General features: G+C 38.4%; 1 protein-coding gene across 4 annotated transcripts in view; it reads left to right on the forward strand.

Moving 5' to 3' along the window:
* The window catches only part of LOC111141102 (par-3 family cell polarity regulator beta), a 1,027,371-nt gene that overhangs the window by 379,230 nt on the left and 625,135 nt on the right, over positions 1-23,006 (forward strand). For all 4 annotated transcript variants that reach the window (XM_022493436.1, XM_022493462.1, XM_022493453.1 and 1 more), the window contains exon 3: positions 22,682-22,853. In XM_022493436.1, coding sequence (XP_022349144.1) covers positions 22,682-22,853 — 172 coding nt within the window. The remainder of the gene's footprint in view (positions 1-22,681; positions 22,854-23,006) is intronic.

Consider the following 23,006-nt stretch of genomic DNA (forward strand, 5'->3'; position numbering starts at 1 on the left):
ACTGGGGTCTTCAGCTTGTAGAGTGACAGTAAAGTGAATGCAGAGTACAGTTAGGTAACGTAAGAAGTCCTTGTCCCTGCACTCAGTTGTTGTGTCTACGAGTTTTATGCCTAGAATTGATTCCATCATTCATAGGCATGAACATCTTTACAATAAAATTACATGGAGACAATTCTCAGATATGTAAGGAAAGGTACTCCAGTTAGAAGATACTCCTGCCACTAGGGGTCCTGCCACTAGAAGGTTCTACTTATGAGCCTTGGGAGCAGTTCACTGGTTATGGACATCAGTGGGTGGGACAGTTCCAAGGCTGTGTGTGTGGTCACAGTGGTTTTGAGCATAGCTGGGAAACGGGACATGAGGTCTGAGCTGCTAAGAATGGCCAGTTGATGTTCCAGTAACGACAGCGCATACACTGGGAGTGCTTGCTGTGTTCAAGGTGTAGGGCTCACTCTTGCAGGGTCACTAGTATTAGTAAGAGAGTGACCTTGGCCTCGACTGCTTATAATTTATTAGGAGTGAAGTGTCAAAATAGCTATAGCACCAGGAAGAGCGGGAAAGCTATAAAAGATGTGCTACAAATGAATTAATCATTGCAAAGTTAGTTGATTGAGTAGCAGATGTTCTATGTCATATGTTGTATTCAATTAACATGGAAGAGTTAGAAACCAATGTCGCAGTCACTAATAAACCTTGGGGTTTGTTTTGTATTTATCTCTATATGCTGAATTTAGCCATGATGTTTTGTTTTATAGAATAACCTTGAAAGCTATAGACAGTGTTCTATTTAATAGGAATTAGTAGTAAAATTCATCAAGATTTATGAATGAAAAAGTACTTCAGTATCATACATTTCAAAGAACACAAAATATTTCTAAAGCTTTGTTCCATTACTAACCATAGATCAGACCACTCTTTTCTGATAAGTTCTAACACTGTAATCTGTTTGGATGATAATTAATGCCCCGAAAACGTGTCGAACAACATGGTTATTGGTGACCCGAAAGAGTTAATGCACGAAGAGCTGGTGAAATTTTGTTTGGTTTTCCCCTCTTAGACTTCCTAGCAGGATAAGATTTATTGCTGCTGTACCTTTCCTATGGAAATCAGGTTTTCTAAATGGGTAAATTAAAGCTTATTGTAAATTGCTCAAGGTAATATTGGAGTCCTTTCTAATATTGGAGTGCTACACGGTTTCCAATGTGGGTCTTTTAACCTTTGGTTCCATTTAAAGGAAATTTTCCTGATTTATTCTCCCTTCGATGACATTTTTAGATGGTGTATATGATGAGCAGAGAGAAGAAATAATTTGTGTTTCCTTATAAACTGAATTTCATTGGGCTTTTTAGAGCTCTCATGATTGTAACCTTCTGAGTTATATATATATTTTAAAAAATATATATTTAAAAAAATTGTATCCTTGTACATGTTCTAAATGTCAAATGTAATCACTGGAATATTTGGTCTGCACAGAAGTATGTACCTTGAATTTAGTCAGTCTCCAATGCATATCTTTGAGTTTTGTATAATTTTGATTCACGGAATATGCTGCTGTCAGTTTTCATCTCTGGTAATATTTAAAAATATGTGAAAAATATGTGAAAAAAATCCGAGTTGTACTTATTCAGTAATTGTTACTTTATGCAACTGAACTAAGTTGGATTTTTCAATATGTAAATCAGTCTTTTATAAGATGTAATAAACAAGGCAGGATATGTGTTACAAACCAATGGCTAGCATGAGTATCTAGGACTAAAGGATTTTTTTGGTTACTGGTTGCAGTTAAAATTGACTGTCTCTGGAAATGTAACTTTTACTTTCCCTGTTTATATAGTAACGCTGCATTAAGATGTCAGGTCAAAATATTTTTTTCTTTCTCTCTCTGTTTTGGTATTTCATTTGAGAACCAATATTTCAAAAAATATAGTGATTTAGTACAAATTCCTTAGTTCCAGTCAGATAAATAAACCTTACCAGATTCTGTGAACTGATTTATTGATGGGACTCTGAGGGATCACAAGCCTTTTTGAGAACATTTGAAACATTTCTGAATTCTGAATTTTATTGATGTTGTTCCCAAGAGAGGAGCTGAATGGGAGAAAAAAATCCTCTTTTCTTTTTACGGACTCGGACATCTTAACAAAGCTTTAGTTTTTTTTTCAAGGGGTAATATTAAAAAAACAAACCCTGAAAACAAAACTTGGATGAGTGGTAGAGCAAACATTGTGCCAGTCACCAGTGAGTGCTAATGGAAGTGATCTTCTGTGTGGTCAATTTTCTAACGCACAAATATTTGAAACACATTGAAAATATGCAAACTTAATTTTATACAGTGATTTTTGACTTCTTTGAAATCTAAGTTTATATCTTGAAAAAATTGTGTAAATACATCTCTTGGAAATTATCCTTGACTTCTTCTCTCTCTCTTTCTCTCTCTCTCCTTTAATGAACACTTTTGTTTGTAGATGATCATGTTTCCAAACAGCTTCTCTCCGCTTTTCTCAAACCCAGACATTTTCTCTTGTAAAAGGAAGGTGACTTGAAAGACCCTATGGGCCAAGTGGATCTTCCTGTCACCTGTGATGGGAAACTTACAGGTTAGAAGCAGGCTGGCAAGATCCCACCATGAACCCTTTATTGCACCTTCTTCCTATGGAACTCTCAATAGTACGAAAGTAAACCTAGGGAGCTGATTTAGTGCCCTTTCCCCAGGGAGACCCTATGGTCTAGTATTACCCCTTGCCCAGTGTTTATGGATTCTGCAGACTGCTCATAATGGAGGAAGGTAGTGTGTGGCATGAGAAGGCAAGCAGTAAGTTTCCTTAAGTTACCCAGCTTGGAATTTATTTTACTAGACTCTGCATGAATAGAAGCATTGGAGGCACCAAATAAGGCGAGCAAGAGACTGTTTTTGGCAAATAAGGAGGAAAATCCATCTTGTCTGTGAGAACACTGCTCTCCCTGCTGCTATCACTGCACTGCCCTTCCTATCTGCCATTGGTAAATCACGATTGCCGAAGTGAGAAAATTAAATGTAAATGTCAGAAATTAAGATTTCAGAGGGAAAACCAAGAAAATAAAGCTGAAAAGTAAAATATTAAAGAGAACTTTAAAAATAAGGCTAACAACAACAACAAAAAAAAACTAGCAAAACTAGAAAAGGTTAGATGTTCAGCATTTTATCACCTAAAGGAACTAAGCTAGGAACAAGGCAAATGCTGTAGAAGCCAAGATTTAAAAAAAAAAAAAAAAAAATAGGGGCACCTGGGTGGCTCAGTTGTTGAGTGTCTGCCTTCAGCTCAGGATCGAGCCCCGCATCGGGCTCCCTGCTCAGCAGAAAGCCTGCTTCTCCCTCTCCCACTCCCCCTGCTTGTGTTCCCTCTCTTGCTGTGTCTCTCTCTGTCAAATAAATAAAATCTTAAAAAAAAAAAAAAAAGATGATCTGAACACAACAGAAAGAATGCAAGGAAGAGTTGCCTTGAATTCAGAGTGAAAGACACTAAAACAGGCAAAGTGAAGCCACCCATCTTTTTAAAAAGATAGCCTTGTAGATGGGGGAAAAGGGGAAAGCAGTTCGCCTTTTTAAAGTGGTCCCCTGAGGCCCCTCCCATGGCTGGTAGCTCTGGGGAGCCCTCTGAGGGCCCAGAGAGAGCTACACTGTGGAGGGGAGGGAGGATGTGACTCTTGGGGTCCTCCTGTTCGTGGCTCCTGTCCCTGGCTCTCTCCCGGCTACCTGAGAGGGTGAGGAGATGCACCCTTCTGTAAATAGCAGTCCATCAATCGGCCAGCTTCCCCTTGGTGGCTTCTTACAAGCATGAAAGCTGCCACCACCATCTCCAGCCCTTTGTGAAACCCACTTTCTGGAGGAGGACTTTTCTGTTTAGCCCACTGATCCTCAGGCAGGTAATCGTGCTATTGTATAATCAGTGATTCTATTATTTTATATTTGTATAATCCAGCTATTTAATGCTGATATTTCATAATCAGTTATTTTTCAATTAAAAACAATAGTAAACTTTCTAAACTTAGAAAAACTCTTATTTTAGAGGCACTTGGGTGGCTTAGTCATTAAATGTCCGCCTTCGGCTCAGGTCATGATCCCAGGGTCCTGGGATCAAGCCCCGCATTGGGCTCCCCACTCGGGGAAGCCTGCACTTCTCCCTCTCCCACTCCCCCTACTTATGTTCCTGATCTCGCTCTCTCTCTGTCAAATAAATAAATAAAATCTTAAAAAAAGAAAAAAAGAAAAGCTATATCTTGAAAAGGTCTGCTTTCTCGGTTGCTGATGGAGTGATGTTGTAATTGTAGCTGCCATCGTTAATTGAAACTGCCTACCTGTCTTTACTCTTTTGTCCTCCACACCCACCCACACAGACCTCCTCTAACTCATGCCCACAGTCCCTGTGGAGGAAGTCTTCAGTTGCATATGTCAGGCAACTTATTAAATTTTGAGTATCCAAACTGTGTATTTTAATCTTTCAGTGGGAACGCACTAGGCTAGGGGCAATGAAGATTTGTATACAATGTGCCCCTTTATCTGTTTACATCTAGTCGTATTCTGAAAATGATTTAAGGTGGCCTTCTTCATCGTGTTGTTAGGACTGAAGCTCTAAGATGCATAAGCACGCATTATAAGCTGTAAAACGTAGTACAGATTTTAGGAAACACACCTGTGGACAACGGCATTCGAGGTCCTTCATCTTCTCTCTCTAGCCTTTCAGTCTAGCCTCCACTCCAGACACATCAAACTAGTTGGTTGGCATTTTGCAAAGAATGAATTTGCGATTTCCTATCCTGCCCCACTGTGTGTGTTGTTCCTTGTGCTTTGAAGGGCTTCCCGATCCTGCAGTCCTATGAAATCATGCTGATTAAGGCCCAGCTTAAATGTCATCTCCCCTCCATAGCTTCTTAAATAGCTTCCCTGCAAACATGCACAAAATGAACCCTTTCCTCTCTTCCTGACATGGTGTTCTGCTCATCCGGCCATTTCATCATATGCCACCTTGTTCATACTGATTTTCAAGTTCATCTACCCTTCCTACTGTTGAATTGATAGGTTCTTGAGATGGGGAGCTATATCCTCAGTTTGTAACACAGGGCCTGGCCTGTCAAAGTTACTCAAGAAGTGTTTCTTGGATGTAGGTGTTGAAGGACTTCCCCAAGATGCCTATCCCAGGCTCTTGAACCTTCACCTGTCCTCACTCATTGAGGCACAGTGAAGGTGACCATGAACACGGCACTTCTACCTCTCCTTCTGAGCATTGCTGTATTTCATTTTAGCCTTGCTTTCCCTGTTTCAAATCCGGGAAGTCTTCCATTTCTTCCAGTTTTGTTTTGTTTTTTTTTTTCCTATTAGCTTTAGCATGGAAATTCCATAATTGATCATCTTAAAAGATGCACATAATTGTAAGGAACACTGAGAAGACATTTTTGCTTATGGGTCTGAGACTGTTCTAAAGCATTGATTTTGCCAGTTGCTTGACCTCTGAGTGAAGAGGCTGTGTTAGGGTTTTCCAGAAGAAAACCAATAGGCTGTGTGTACGTTTGTGTGTATGTACCTATATACAATAAATGTGAAACTTTTATTTAATAAGGAATTGGTTTACACAATTATGGAGGCTGAACAGCAAACTGTAGGTGTAGGCGAGCCAGTGTGTGGTTCCAGTTCATGTCTGAATGCTTGAGAACAGAGAATCAATGGTATAAATTCTTGTCTGAAAGCTGGCAGTCTTGAGACCTGAAGAGGGCAGATGTTTCGGTCTGCGTCTGAAGGTCAGGGAAGACCAATGTCCCAGCCCAGACAGACAGGAAATTGGGACTTCTTTCTTACTCTGTCTTTTTATTCTATTCAGGACTTCAACAGATTGAATGAGGCCCACCCACATCTGGGAGGACAATCTGCTTTCCTTAATCTGTTGATTTTAATGTTACTCTCATCCAGAAATGCCCTCATAGACACAAACAGGAATAATATTTAACCAAGCATCTGGGCACTCCGTGGCCCTGTCAAACTGACTCATAAAATTAATCATCACAGAGGTGGTATTCTGCATATATATTTTGCCAGGGATGTCAGCAAGTTGACTTAAGGAAGGAATTCTGTGTATAATGAGCATTGCTTATTTTGCAAATGATCATGAATATAGTCTTTGCAAGAAGTCTGAAGTGTAGTCTCATATATTAGTTGCATTTTAATCAAAGAAGAAGTATAGGGTGGAAAGAACCGTATATATTCTAGTCGGTCATAGAGTAAAGATCTCAAATCATTTTATGAGCTAGGCAAATAAGTAAATAAGTGTGTTGAGCATATGCTAGTCCAGAATGATGGGAAACCTGATGCACAGCTGCATACAGTTTTTTGTTTGTTTGTTTGTTTGTTTTTTTAATGCTGCCAGTTAAAGTTAGGCTTTGGCTAAATTCTTTCCCTCATTAACTCGCTCTAGGATTTTAGAAATTGATTTACTTTTTCTACAACTCAGTTATTTTATTAGAATATATGGCTAATCTTATAATCTCAAGACACTTTCCATGCATTTCAGCTGCCATTTAAGTTTGAGAAGTTACAAAATAGCCTTTCCTGATAGAAAGAGGTCTAATGTGCATTCTAAAGAAAAGTGACACACCATCCCCTGAAGCAATATAACCCGCTTTCCAGTGACATCATACTGATTAACTCTGCTGTTTTCTGAAATATCAAGAGCAAAAATACCCTAATCATATTTTGAATCAAAAAACTGTTTATACTAGTGTGATTCATGATGTAGCATGACCAAATTTCTTTTTTTTTTTTCCTTCAAATTTCTGGATAATTAGGTAGCAAGTCTCTACAGGTGTTGCCAAATCTGCATCTTACTGTATGTGTATATGCTTTCTAAAGCTTGGGGAATGCTTTCTATTGTAAAATAGGATAACTTTCAATACATATGTGTTGGTGTGTGTTGATTTTTCTTGCTCAGTCTTTTCATATAGTCTTGAAGCCTTCAAACTATAATTTAAAGCAAGACAGCCTCTGTGGATTTATGGAGTCATTTTCCCTTTGGCTAAAACCCTCTATGGTCACAGACCACTAGATTTAAAAAGGCAGCTGAACCCGTCCAAAGACCAACATAAATTTTCAGAGGTAGAGAAAATGGTGCCTGCTTATTAAATTAGTGAGAATATAGTATTTGGCAGCCACAAATAAATGATGTTTTTCCCTTTTAAGTTAGAAGCAAGACAGTTAAAGATGTGTGATATTTGACTCACATTTGTCACGTTTAGCTACATTAGTTGAGAATAATTTGCATGTTACATCGTGCACACTTACTTTAGACTTCCGTTTGGATCTGACTAGATAAATGGGTTCACCTTTGCCAAAAAGCTCCCAGTTATGAACACATTTAAAACAATTTTTCCCCAGCAGGGAGAGTGAACATGAACATTAAAAAAATATATATATTTTTTAAAAAGTCATGTTGCCTCAGCAGACCCTTCACCAGTACTCCAGTGTTTACCTGATGGGGTTTTCTTTCTTTCTTTCTTTTTTTTTTAATTTTTATTTATTTATTTGACAGAGATCACAAGTAGGCAGAGAGGCAGGCAGAGAGAGGAAGAGAAGCAGGCTCCCCACTGAGCAGAGACCCCGATTCGGAGCTCGATCCCAGGACCCTGGGATCATGACCTGAGCCGGAGGCAGAGGCTTTAACCCACAGAGCCACCCAGGCGCCCCGATGGGGTTTTCTAAGTGCATGTCAGGCATTCTCCATCGGGTTCCTGCATCCACTATTCCATTTGTCCTTTTGTTTCATAGAAATTATTAATTTTAGTCCAATAAAAACAAGACTTTTTCTTTTGGTGATTCATTATTGGAAACCATTTTCATGGACTTCGAGGGCTGTGGGAAGAGAACATGTTTATCCTTGACAGATCTTGGTATTTTTCCACATCTCACAGGAGTCTTTCCAAGTCTTTTTTTTTTTTTCTTCTATAAAAACAAAATAAATTATAAGAATGGAGACTTTCTAAGCTAAAGTTGATTAACTGTACAGGATTTCTAGAATAGTTTCTGAAAAAACACTGCTCGGTATTTCCAGTCATGAAACCTGTGTGAAAGGCAATCAATCACCTTCACTCCCATTTAATCCAAAGATGCTATTATGAAATGCAATTTTTGATAATGGTTTATATTTAGAGTTATGTTTTATTAACAGCCTATGTTACATTTCTATAGAAATGGGAATTACTTTTCCTATTCCTAATATCAATACCTCATTAAAAAAAAAAACAAACCTCATGAGTAGAAACTAGGTACAAAATGTCAGATGGATGTTATGCTCTAATTAGTGTCTTCCCCCCACCCATCAGCCAGTTTTTATTTTAATTTTTCTTTTCGTGCTTATCACCTGACATGGTTAAATACCTTCTAATAACATTATATATCTTTTTATTTAATGACTGTAAATATGTGTGTGTTTGTGTGTATATATATGTATTGTTGAAAATGTCTACATTTTTTTGGATGTTAGTCTATTCAAGTATTGCAAATCATATCTGTCTTCTGAGTCAAATATTCAGTCCAATAATCTTCTGGGTTAGGAGTTACTTGGTCTCTTTAAACTGACTATTTGCATTTCTAAATAAAGAATACTAGGGTATATTCTTATATTAAACACAATCTCTTGATACTAGTTATTATTCAGGATACAAATTGAGTTGGGTCTTAAAGGATGAATAAGACTTTTAATCGATAATAAAAATAATGATGATGATAATTATAATAATAGCAACGGGTTAGCATTAAAGGAGCACCTTTTTTGTGGTTAGACACTCAAGTTTTATTTAATATAATACAACTAAAGAGGAAGGCTCAGAATAATGAGGAGTTATTGAAATTTGGCTTCTAATTCTGGTTTTATCATTTAGTCATCCAATTATAGGCCATGTAAACTATCTAACCTCTAAGTGCCTCCAATTTTGGAGATATTAGTGGCTACTACCTCTAGGAGTGGTATGAGAAAGAAATGAGATAATACAGTCTGATATTATGTGCTTAAACATGGCAAGTGCTCAGTAAATTTTTGCTGTTCTTCTTCTATTTATTATATAGATGAAGAAAACAATTAAGTCTTAGAGAACCTAAGTAACTTCCCTATGTTTACAGAAGTGGTTTGAGGCCAATTTGAACTCTGTCTAGTGCCAGAGGCTAGGTTCACTACTACCTAGGATTCTAGGATAGCGAAGACTGACTGTGGATGGGGAAGTTGAGTGTGGTGTTGGATGGGGCAGGGGCAGTGAAGAGCATAGGTAAGTGAATGGAGAGACCTGAGGCTGGTTTTGGTCTCAGGCCGCTTGTGGAAGGCCTTGTGAGGCCTTGGATGGAAACAGAGACAACTAAGAATCAAGGGAAAATAACCTGTTCTGCAATTATTTTGCATTACTTATTTGTATTGAATAAATTTGACATGTAAAACTGTATAAATTTAAGGTGCACAATGTGTTACTTTGACACATTTATATGTTGTAATATGATTACCGTCGTAGCAATATTTGTTGTATTACATAATTACAGCATTCTTTTGCATTTCAGTAGGAAAAAAAAAAAAAAACACTTTTCTTTGATTTAAGCTATCTTCTAAGCCAGTACTGATTTCAGTGAACATATATGAGGTAAATGTTCAAATGGGAGGGGTCCTCAAAGATTAGGGAATGCACAGAAGAGATCTCACCAGTACGTGAAACTAGGTTTTGGGTTCAAGCACTATAGTTCCACAGACTGTGCCTTCTCACTGCTATGGATTGATTTGCCTCAAGGATTCTGATTCCAGCTCATAAAGTTCACCAGAACTATAAGCAGATGTAGAACATCTGCCAAGGGGACTAGATATTGAACATCTGCTAGCCAATGTATCTTTTCCCTGTTGAGAAATTGATGTGGGAAGTCAAGTCTCCATCCCATTACTTGGGAACATGAGACCAGAATAAGTTCAGGAAGTCACATGATTCTGGCAGGGCCAGCCTCATAGGCACGTGACTTGTACAGTTGCTCCGGGTCCCATGTTCATCAGGGCTCCGTGTTTGGTTCAATACTCTGTTGTCACCATCTTGCAATTCTTAATTTTTGAAAAAGGGCTCTACAGTTTTTGCACTGGGCCTCAGAAGTTGTGTACCTAGTCCTAGATTAATGAGTTTAATGATACTACACTATAATCCCCATAGGTCCCCCTTTTCACAGTAAGCATATAACCCTGTTGATGTGGCTTCAGGTTTGTTTCTTAATGCAGTAGGTCTCTTCAACTGGATAAAACTTAAAATGGTGCTGCTAGCATGTTCATCTCTGATGCCATTTTCCTGACTTTCGTTACTGGCTTATTGGCATACCACTACTTTTGCTTGTTTTATAGTGACTTAAATATTGCCCTGGGTGTATTTCTTTGAGTTGATTTTATGTACTTATAAACAGACCATTACATATTTATTTCCTAGATTAGCTCTCTGGAAGATATGTTATTTACATGTTGTGGATGAAATCAATGTCCGTAACTCTGAGATTTACATGAAAGTGTGATTAACTAGCAGAGCAGGTAGGAGGATAGAATATAAGCAGAATCATTTTGGTGAGATAGAGGAATGTGGGTAGAAACCTAGTAGTCATTGTGATAATAGGTTGGCTGAGAACCATGTTGTTAAATAAATGAAAAGACTTAGTTGAGAGTTAAGGACACACATAGAGTTTTTACCCATCATTCCCAGTAGTTGGGCCCTTTCTTGAGTTTTTAATCCTTGGCAATACAAGGAGCCAGGAGAGTTTACAGGAAAGAACAGACATGATTGATGATAGGATAGTAGGGGACATAGAAGAAACATTAAAAAATAACACTAAAAGTTGGTCTTGTCTGGGGGACAAACAAAATGAGGGAATCTTAAAGTCTTTGAGCACTTGAAAGTTTTTTGAAACAAATTGTAGCAACATATTTTTTTTCCATTTTAATAAGGAATTGACTGTGGAATTTCAGCATAAAAATTTGCAGAAAATAATGAGTTAGATAATTGGATTATGAAATCAGTGAAATATTAAAATTTTATTTGTGATTGTTTTATTGTAATAGGTGTATTCATCTGTATTTGTTTAGAATATGAATGTGTGATTTAAAAACCAAATGCCTATCAGTCAAAACATTTCCCACCTGCTCTGTCTTATGGGACTATCAAAGTAGTAAATTAAATGAAACCAACATTGTTTTACTGCTTGCCCATCATAAAGTATTACTGGTTCCAGGTGAGTACCTATTTATAAGGGACCTTTGAAGATTTAATAGAGGGTTTTAAATGAATGGAATACCATGCAATGAAAAATTTTACATCATAAACAAAAATGAGAGGTACACTGTCAAGCATTTTGCAAAGATAAAAAAGACAACATACTCAAAATAAAAAGAGCTTATACATGCTGGTAAGAAACACCAAAAGCAAAATGGAACAGAAGGGTAAAGGGTACGAACAGACCATGCCCTGAAGAAATAAAAATTGTTTATGGAATTATTATCAATATCACTAGCAATCAAATAATTTACCTTTAAAAAGGAGAATATAATATTGTCTGCAAAATTAGCAATGATTGAAAGAATGATACTACTTCACACAGATAACCTTCATTTTCATGTGTCACAAATGGCAGAATGGCTACATCATTTATGATACGACAAATTATGTTATGAAATATTATTCAGTCATGAGTTTTCTTCATTTTTGCCAATTAAAATTAGAGAAAATTGCACACAAGAAAATCTTAAAATATCAGAAACTCATGTGTTATGCAGTATGGTTCCAGTAACGTTGAGATATGTATATAGATCCATAGAAGAGAAGATTGGACCCAAAATACCCAACATTGTAACGGGAATTTTATCGGATTTTACATGATCTTATATGTCTTCTTTTCTACTGCATATTTTCAGAAGTCTCTATAATGGCAACCTTTTGAAGTTTGAAGTTTTCTCTCCCTGTCACACACACACCCACACACACCACATACACAATGTGCCAGGGAGAACTGGAGGAGATGACGAAACCTATATATTCCTGCCTCCACATTTTTTTACCTGAAAAACATGAAAGCCTAAAGTAGCAAAGTACAAAAGTGGCCACTGGGTTTGAGAGTTTTAGTGCAAAGACTGGCTTTTGAAACCCAAGCTTGCCGATGGTCTTAGCAACCTGGATTTTTGGGTCCAATCCTAATTTTAAAACTTGTGTTCCTTTATTTATTTATTTATTTATTTATTTTGCCGTAAGTATGTTCGATGTATTTCATTTCTTGACTTAGAAATCATAATTTTTATGCCTACAAAAGATATTTTAGATGCTTTAGGAAGAAGGCCTTTTGTGTGAAGTAGCCAAATTTGCAGAGGACTCTCAAAGACCATCTTTCTACAGTTAGAGACAAGACCTAAAATGCAAGAACTTCCAGAGGAGGTACACTTCCTGTGCCTGAGCAGGGAGCAAGGACCAAGGACCCCAGGCTTCTTGTCTTCAGGCCCCAATTAGCGAGGCATCATTCGATGTGAGTTTAATGCACCCACAATCATAATTACAAATCTTGACATTTAGATGCTCCCAAAGTCAACACCCATCCCAGCAGGGTTAGCCACATTATCACTAGTTAAGGAGATACAGAGCAATTAGAAGCTAAAGGAAAAGGTTAACTCTACCACTCAGAGGGAAGGAGTTCAGCAGCTAAACCCACCTGCAACTGCAGTGTTAATTTTTTAAAATATTGGCTTCAAAGCCTTGTCACCATGACAAGGAAGATCTGAATCTAAATGGAATATTTAAGAGCATGGCCTCCTCAGCTCTCAATCAGGCTGCACACTGACCTTTGCGTGGTCTCCACCAGTGGATCAGCTGTCACAAAATACGGGAGAAAGTGGAACATCATTGGACCTGTCGTGAGGTCAATCAGCCGGTGCTCAGGCCAATTTGCCAAGGAGTCGGTTCCCTCACCAGTCTGATGAAATGTAGTACCAATTAATCACCCACTAATTTGCAGGGAGTTGAAAACTTCCTCGTGTTTGTTGTCCTACTCATCACTTTGCCTGGTCTTGTGGGATCTCAGGCCCAGAGCGTGAGGCCACCTCAGGGACACGTGAAACTGTCGGAACTTGTGTTTTAGGCCACCAGGGTGACAGTCGAGGGGACACCTGCCTCAGGCCAGCACTGCCCTATTTTCGCTAGAAGGCTCTCTGTGGTTTGCAGTACCCGAAGGAAGGGCATACTGTTCAAGTGCATGCAACAGACATTCTCTCTTTGAAACTCTCATGATCTAGTAAGATCTCATTGCTGTTTCTATCGACCTGTCAATTCTTTATCTGTCTTGAGAAGGTGGTGGCTTTGTCATCATTCCCTGCAGAGGTTTATTATCTGAGAGCTGTTGAGTTGTCTTAAAAGCAGAAAGGTTTCTTTCTTTTTTTTTTTCCTTTACCAAATAGACTGTTCTATTTGTAGCCAAGTCTCATAAATTCAAATACTTGTCAAAATAAATGAATAGTATGTTTGTTATATTCATGACTTAAAATCACGTTTGATTGCTTACTCATTAATCCACAAAATTAAGCAACACACCCTGGATTGCAGTCATTAGTACAAATGAGCGGGGTTCTTCGAAGCATCAGATGTAGTGGAGCGCATTGTACAGGCGTGTTTGTTTCGAAACTAAGTATGTTAATGCACAAATTAGTTTTATAATTTCAGGAGGTTTCCTCTGGAAGAAAACCAAGTATTTAACTATAGTCCCCAGCAAACGGGGTTGGGATCATAATACACAAGGTGGATTTTTGATGGAAAAACAATAAAATGTAACTTTACTTTGAGCCTCAAGGATGGGCAGGAGCTATTCTGTCCTCTGTAGAGGTGTACATGGTAAGGGAAGTTACCTTTATTCCTGATTGGGTGGAAAAATCAGGACTTGGGGAGATGGCATCCACCTTAAAAATCTAGACATCCACATAACAGAGGCTTTGCTTTTCTGCTGGGGTACAGCAGAGAACATAAATCACTCATTTACTCCACCGTTTTCCCTGTGCCAAGTACCCCCTAGGAGCTTGGAATATAAAGTCAGGTTGTTCTTGAAGGGACATTTGGCTGGCTCAGTCGGTAAAGCCTGCCACTCTTGATCTCAGAGTCATGAGTTTGAACCCCACATTGGGTGTACAGATTACTTAAGATAAGATCTTTAAAAGAATAAGGAAGTCAGGTTGTACTTGAATTCTGTCCTCTGTGATGTGGGGCTAATACAGCTTTTCTCATAAGGTTTCTTTGGAGTATGAAATGGACACACTTACAACAGTGCCTAGCCCATAATGAGGGCTGTGTAATTATTTGTTAAAAGCATTTTTTAGTTATGTGACTCATGGTTTCAAATAACTTACAGGTTTTTTGTTTTGTTTTATTTTTTCTAGGTAGCTTAGTTATGGAGGCAAGTAAATCAAGATCTTTGGGCTGTGTGATGGGTAATGATAGAGACATAGACAATTTCATGGGAACACCAGGGAGCCTCGTGGAAGACCTCATATGAGGAACTTGGAAGCCATGATAATATATAATAAGGAATTTGAAGTTGGAGCAACACCATGCCAGATTGTATGATGGAAAGCCCACTTCAGCAGTGGTGTTGAGGGTACACAATCGGGGGCTGGACTGGAAGACAGAAACAAACTGAGGCCTTTGCAGTGGAGATGTGAGGACCTGGCCAGAGGCACTGAGGCATTTTGTTGTGATGGAGTAGTCCCTGCCGGGAGGAATCAACCTTAGATTCCAGGAAGTTACTGCCTTCATGGATGGCTGTGGCAGTGCTGGGCTTTGGCCAAGAAGTTACCAAAGGAGTGCTTCTGAGATGATTACAGCTTTGGTTTGGACAGAGAATAGAAACTGGAGGGAAGTAAGGAGAATAACACTGAGCCAGTGAAATAGTACTTAGGTGCATCTTACGACATGGTCAATGTATGTAAGCTTTGTAATTTAAATACTATTTTTCCCTGTGCTATTTTATGTTTTCTAGTGTCGGATATACTCCCTGAAAAAAGACTACTCTTCCAAAAATGCAGGCTAGATGCATGTGATTTATTTAAGAATAATTTGAAGAAAAAGCCATTTTGTGTGTACGTGTGTCCATGCATTTTAAAAAATGCCTTCATTTCTGATAAGGTACATTCTCCCAAGACCTTTGAAGCCCTTGCAAATGGATAAAACTGAGGAACGTCCAGTGATATACTGGGTTAATGGCAAGCAAAGCCGCGCAGTGGATTGGCATCATTTCTGAGAATTTCTCAGCTCGTTTAACCTTAAGATCTTTCACTTTCTTGTGTGTCTGCCGTTTTTAATCTGTGTAATTCGGAGACAGAGGAAATAGTATTACTAACAAAGCCAGATATATTGAGTTCTTATAATCTCTGACATCCGTATTGTCTCAGAATGCTTGAAACTTCTTCCAGCTTCTTTACCTGTGTGCTTATCCCACTGCTGCCCCCGGGGGCCTTTAGGAATAGGGCTTGGAGGCTGCCACCTGACCTCCATGGAGCCTTTTGCCTGAACACGGCTATGGATGGTGAAGGGCACAGAGGAAAATGTCTTCAGGCTTTCCTCGTGTGTATTAGGTGTCAGTTGTGAAGGTTGTTTCATAAACGCTGAGCTGTGACTACTAAGGAAAGTCAAGAATGCAACAAAAACAAACCCAGGATTCTCTTGAACTTAAGTCAGTCCCAGAGAAAATAGGATTGAGTATAGTGTGTTTAATGCATACCTGGCTTCTTAGTGAGTTGCTGCATAATTAAAGAAGATAAATGTAGTTTTGGCCAAAGTATCGGGGGCTTTTTAATAGGCATATTTTGTTGTCATCACAGGCGATGTAGGCAGCTGTCTCTTTAAAAAGCAATGAGAATAAATATGTTTCTTAGTACAGTTGAATAAATTAATGTTATTTTCTTTAGAATGAAGTTTAAAGCTGTAAAGTTTGTGAAGGTCCCTATTATGGATTTTCAGTTTGAAGAGGTGATGAAAATTGGTTTATCTCATTTACTGAATGTCGATTGAATTTTGTGAGAATCAGAGCTGTTACATACTCGCTCCGAGGACTCTAGATTTGATGCTCGAATCTGATGAAGATGCTAACGTGAGCATGCTAATTTTGAAAATCTGGATTAAATGCTTTTAGCTAGCTGTCAAAATCCCATGAAGGAAGATCACCTATTTTCAAACCTTTGTTTAAAGTGGCATAAAATTAACTCACATAGCCAGTTGTTATTTAGTTACAAGCAGATGCATACATTTAAATGAAATTCTGCAGTGTTTCACTCTCTTCCCAAAGGTGATAATGTGTTTTCCTCTACTTGTGAAATTGTTGTAATTTCACAGTCTTACTTAGATTTAATTGTGTTTATTAAGATTTGAGACAAATGATTCCAATTTTATTTTGTAGGATCCTCGTTTTTTTCCTTTGTCTTTTAATTTTGTTCGATAGTCAGTAGTATGGAATATGGATGAAACAGTAAAAATAGCAATATGTTGTTAAATTCAACAGTTTAACCCAAAGAACTCAACATGGCAAATAAGCTTTTCTTAGTAGTACCTTAGTTTACTTGACGTGTAATTAAAATAGAGCCACGTATTTCTTACTGTAATTACTACTACAAAAAATATACTTTCATAAATTATATTCTATGAGCATTGGGATCCTTCTTTTTTTATTCTCTATGTAGGCTAAAGATAATAGCATCAGATTATAAAAACTCAGGCTATAAAAGTGACAGAATGCTGTAGGTTGATAACAGAGCAAACCACATCATGAATATTGAAGGATTCTGCAATAAATGTACCTGATGGCATTTATTATTAAAATATTTACTTGTCACTGTAGAAACTGAAGACTTTGGTATATTGCTTCCAGTTATGGTGGAAATAGACAGCACAGCTCATGTATTGCTAGCCAGGAGAGCAGTACGCATCTAAGGGTTGTGTGTTCTTGTGTGATGAAGAGCAAGGGAAAAAAAAAAAAAAAGAAAGAAAAGAAAAACAAAAATTACCTATTTGATGTGTTTGATCTTGGTGCTTTCTCTGTTCCTCTGTCAATCCTGTGATAAAGAGATTAAAGAGAAGCAACAAAGTAAAAGCAGAATATGAAAAAACAAGTCAAGTGGGATTTAGTCTGGAAGCCAGAGAATGGTAGCTATGGTAGGAAAAGGAATTAACATTTAACCTTCCGTTGTGTACCAGGCTCTGTGCTAAGCATTTAGGCATGTTAGGGATATTATCAAGGAAATTAACATTCCACCTCCACTCGACTCACCCCCCCCAACACACAAATACACGTGCTTGCACACACACACACATGCATGCAACTACCCCAACACACACGTGTGTGCACACCCCCACACATGCATGCAACTACCCCAACACACACGTGTGTGCACACGCACACACATGCACGCAACTACCTCAACACACATGCACGTGCACACGCACACACATGCATGCATGCACACACACCTTTACTAGTGACATTGATCGTAATAGTCTCGCTGTTTTAGTCTAAAAACAGGTCTGTGTCCTTGAAGAGATATTGATGGTGTGAAATTGCAGAGAACACATGGCCCTTTTGATCAAGCCTATTATTCAGGTTTCATGGATGTTGTAAATTATCCAAAGTTCTTCTGTCTCCTTTCATCTTTGAGTTTTTCGTTGTTGACTTTTTCATTATTTTAACCTTTACAAGGTGAGTATGAGAAAAAGAGGGAAGTATTCTCTAATGTGAGGTTTATGGGTGACATTACCTTCAGCCGTGGGCAGGGGACACTTGAAGTTACCAAAACCAGTGCCTCATCTTTGAATTGCAAACACCATCCACATGCACAACTGAGATCTAGCTAGTGAATATAATTTGGACCCACTACATTAATGTGTTTCTCCTTCCGTGTTTTCCTAAGTCCTGTTTAGAGGATAGGTGTGTTCCTGAGAATTACACTCCACCTCGACCTCACAGAGGTATGAAACACAGGGACAAACACTGTACCTCTTCTGGGTGCCTTAATTTTACTGGCAATTAAAGAGAAAAACTTTATTAAAGATTAATACAAATTAATCTATTAATTAAGATTAAATCTATTTTTAATTAAGATTAATCTATTAATTAAGATTAAAATCTGTTTTGAAACAAGAACAGAAAGCTGGTAGAATACAAAAAGTAAGACATGAATTTTGAAATCTGAGCCCTTCGGCTGTGAGCTTATGGTCTGCCCACTCAGGCTAGGCCCCCACTACCCTGGAGGTCTATTTTTTACATTTGTTCTTAAGCTACGTTGGGGCACACATCTGGAAGCTTGACACCAGGTACATCCAAGTGGCATCTTGGAGGAAAGTGGGCAAGGGAGTGCCTGGTGCCAGGCTGCTAACCTTACCTCCCTCTCCATCTGCCACGCACCCCTAGCACAACACTCCCGCTCCTGCAGACACCGAAGAAACAGATTCTCCCTTTCAAAATAGAGCCTGAAAAAGAAAAAAAGAACACACATCATCTCTATTTTTGGAGCTTGATGTGGCAGAAGCAATTTCTCCCAGTGTTGAATAGAAAAATGAGGAATTTCTCCCCCATAATAACCAAATCGAAACAACAGCCGTAATGATAATGACGCTCGAAGGATCTTACAGGAATGTATTCATTGTACATGTGTTCATTCATGTACTCATTCATTTCTAACAAAAAATAATAATTTGAATGTTGATTCTAAAAACACATGAAAAAATCCAGGTATCTTTTATCCTGTTGCTATCTTAGGGGTTACTATCTATTCTGGCCTCACTTAACTCATTTTATTCCAACAAATATATGTTCAATGCCTGCTGTGTATACTCACCATTCTCGGCAACAGGGATACAATAAAAAAGACAAAAATCACTGTTTTCTTGGAGCTTATATTCTAGTACAGTGAGAAGACAGGCAATAACTAAGACAAACAAGAAGAGATGAAACATCGAGAGGGTGATAAATGCTACAAAGGAAAAGGAAGAGAAGATGGGAAGTGGTGGTGTTGTTGCAATGCAGATAGTGTGGCGTTTGAGTAAAGATGGGCAGGATGGAGAAGCAAGTCATGCAGGTGTCCGGGGGGAGACTGCTTCAGCAGAAGGGACAGCAAATACAAAGATACTGAGTCAAGGGCAAAGAAGAAGAAGTCATAGCTGAATAGAATCCCAAGAACAGGGGAGAATGTACTCAGAACATGAGGTCAGAAATTTCACAGGGAGCCCACGGACCCAAGTCCATTGCCAGGACTTGAGCTTCACTGTGACATGAGAAAACAAATGACCAGAGGAGAGACATGACCTGCCTTGTGTTTCGGTAGGGTCACTCTGGCTGTTGTGTTGAGAACAATCCAAAGGGAGCATGGGTAGAAACGACGAGACCAGACAGGAAATTGTTGCCATAATCCATGGGAGAGACTGGAAGTGGGGTCCAAAGTGGTGAGAATGGAGGGGTGAGAAGCAGTTAGACTCTGACTGTATTTTGAGATTTGTTGGCAAATTGGTGTGTGTGAGGTGCATGAGAGATAGGGAGGAATGGAGGGAAAAAGGCATCAAGGATTAATAGGAGGTTTTTATCCTGAGCAATTAGAAGAATGGAGTGCTGTTAATTGGGATGTATAAAGATTATGAAAGAGCTTTGGAAGGTCAGTTTTTCACATGTTATGTTAGACAGTGGATCTTATGATCCTGGAGTTCAAGAAGCATCTCCAGGTTGAAGATTTAAGTTTGGAATTTATCAGCAGATACTTACATCTATGCCATGAGACAAACAAGGTGCCCGCCCCCCCAAAAAATTTAGACATATTTCACATTTTTAGAGACAAGAAGGATAAGTAAAAGGAGGGCCTAGAGAGTTGAGGATGTCCGGGAAGGCAAGTGAAGAAAATAATTTAAGGAAGAAGGTAGTGATTGACTGTGTCCTAAAGTCAAAGCAGAAAAGTGGGGGATTTAGCTACCTAAAGATTGTTTTTGACCTTGATAAGAACAGTTTCTGTGGAGTAGAGGGGCAAGAGCCTGACCAGTGTGGTCTCAGCAAGGAATGGGAAGGAGGGAGATTGGAAATTGCTCTGTGGACAGCTGTTTGAGATTTTGCTTTCAAGGAAAGTTGAGAAATGGGTATGGTATCTGTAGGGGTCCTGAAAAAGTTGTTAAAGCCTTTTTGTTTTTCGTTTTTATTTTTGTTTTGAGTGGGAGAAGGAATAGTGTATTTGTGGACTAACCTTCCTGTGTCTCTCTGGGGATAAGATGCCGAAATACTGATGGACATCTGTGCGGACAGGAGTTTTGATCAGGGATAATGGCTGTGTGAAAAGATCGCGGATTATGGGGACCACAGAGTCAGGAACTGAACCTCTTCTTTCCAGGAGTAGAGACTCATTCATTCATTCATCCTCACACCCAGAGTAGACTCCGTGGAGATCATTCCTGTCCTCCACGAGACTGGGAGACAGATTGTGAGACTCGGGGGTTGCTCCAGTTCTTCTTAGCATCATCTTTGGGAAGAATCACATACTGCGTTTTCTGTGTCCAGCATATTCTTTAGGACATAACCTCCTAATGGACAAACCACGTATATTTGACAGCAGAGCCTCTCTTTGTACAAGTTTTCTTTTTGGAAAACAGTCACCCTGTGGTCTGAAACCCTGGATGGAAAATTTAAAAAGACTAGATTCTTGTATCAATTACTTTTTAGTCTATCTTTTCGGAAAACAGAAGCTCTGAACTGCAGTGTTCTCTCATTTGCTACATAGGTGTGCCATTGTCATTCCATATGCTATAAACTTGTTTGATAGGATAGTGTGGAAAACAGTAAAGTATCTTGAGGAGGAAGGGTTATATAACAGATATAAGTAATGATTTATGAGTTTTCAGCTTTAAGATTCTGTATTGTGCTTTAGATGCTATTATGTTTTTTATCTTTTTTCCCCAATATTTAAGGCACAGTGCATATAGTAGTAGTTAAGGATGTAGCAAGAGAAGAAGTAAGGTACTAGTCTTAACTTACACACAAGTGTTCATAGAACCAGTATAATAAGCCATTTTGCCTCGCCGATTGGCAATTAAAATAAATGTCACTCAGATGTGTTAGAACTCACCAATACGCAAAACTGAAATTCTAATCATGTCACAAAAAAAGTGACAAAAATGACACTTCCAGCACTTTTTAAAAATTGATTTTATTTTCCTTTACAAGATTGAAAGTGTTAAACTCTTCACTCTGACCAGATGATTAGAAAGATACAGATCTACTGATTATTTTTATACTAGAATAATCTTTCATTATTAATCTATTTAAGCCTCTCAAATCAGTTCATCAGTACTGCCAATTAAAAATAGGAAATGTATGTGCTCAATTTCAAGAATTAAAAATAATGCCTTGGGAGTAGCATTTCTTTCCTGTGGTAAGAGGATTGTTGGATTTTCCAATTAAAGAAGTCTCCATACTGGAAATGAGTAGTCAATTATGAAAATTATTTTTGAATAGTCAATTTGCATATCCCTAATTGTATTCATTTCTTTTGAAAGACTGAACTTGGAATTTATGATGTTTTGATTGATTATGCCTGCATTTGTGTTATTAATACTATTGCTAACAAGGTTCCCCTCTGAATGGACCTTCGAGTGTCTTTTCTGAATAAATGTTTGAATCACAAGTAGGTTTGCTTTATTTAATGAATGAAAAATAGCTGAAGATTTACTAGCAGTTTTCAGATTTGCACACACTGTTCTTTGTCGGGTTGACAGTAGCATCCCCTTGGTGCTTCCTACACTCACATTTGGACTTCTCCCGAACACCCGATGAGCAGTGTGCGAGGTCTCTCTATGGTGGTGCTGTCTGCTGGCCAAAAATACAGTTTCAGCAGGACTGTCCTCACTGTTTGTACAGCAGTGTTTGTGCAATGAATATTTTATGACATCTTGCCCTTTATGAAAAATGACTTGGAAGTGGACAATTAAATGTTTTTATATTAATGACAAGAAACAGTTCTCATATGAAACAACACTGAGACAAAGATGGAAATAATTTGGTTAGAAGTGCTGATGTGTAGTCTCATTGGACTTGACGTTCATTGGACTTAAACCAGTCAACATAGCGTCATGAAGGAAGAGAACAAATTTAAAGGGATGTATCAAAAGGGGATATCTGTGTGCACAAAGTGAACACATTGTATGGAAATATGCACGCTCATTTGTTGTGACTGTGTCTAAAAGGGCAGCTATGATTATGGATTTCAGAATATCTTAGCTCTCTGAGTTTGGAATGTCCTCTTTTACCTTGTAGATCTGTTGTTCAGCTTTTGCATATTCAACTTTTATTTCTGGAAACCGTCTTAAAAAAATACTGAAGTCCTTTTTGGCATATTGGAAAAGGTGGCGAGGGGAGGGGCAGCCTTTTCCTTCCTTCAAGGGAGTTAGCCAAAATAGGTTATTTCAAGAATAGACAAACCATTAGTGAAGTCCTGCCACGGTCCTTTCAGACGTAATATTGAATTGGGAGTTGTGGTACAGTAACATTCAAGTTACACAGTTTCAGAGGCTGTTTTCCTTAAAATCCAAGAAAGATCACAATCAGCTAGAAACAGTGTTGTGTGCTATGCATGCCATTCAAAGTAATTAGTGTGGTTGGATTTGTTTGTAGCTGATTGCTGTGTTTGATGAACAAGAACCACTCCACAAGATTGAGAGCCCCAGCGGAAACCCTGCAGGCCGGCAGAGCCCAGATGCCTTTGAGACGGAAGTGGCTGCCCAGTTGGCTGCGTTTAAACCAATTGGTGGGGAAATTGAAGTGACCCCTTCTGCTCTGAAATTAGGTATGTGTATCTTCACTATTATGTTCTTCACTTGCTTGAAATACATCATCTTGCTGATTATGAGTGGCTTCTACAAGATGACTTATCCTCTTAGTATCTTTCTTGAAAAATCTGGTTTGTCTTTAAATTATTTTTACATAGCTCTTTGTAGCT

The sequence above is a fragment of the Enhydra lutris genome, unplaced genomic scaffold (assembly GCF_002288905.1).
Source record: "Enhydra lutris kenyoni isolate GAN:26980312 unplaced genomic scaffold, ASM228890v2 scaffoldscaffold1, whole genome shotgun sequence".
In the NCBI taxonomy this organism is placed as follows: domain Eukaryota; kingdom Metazoa; phylum Chordata; class Mammalia; order Carnivora; family Mustelidae; genus Enhydra; species Enhydra lutris.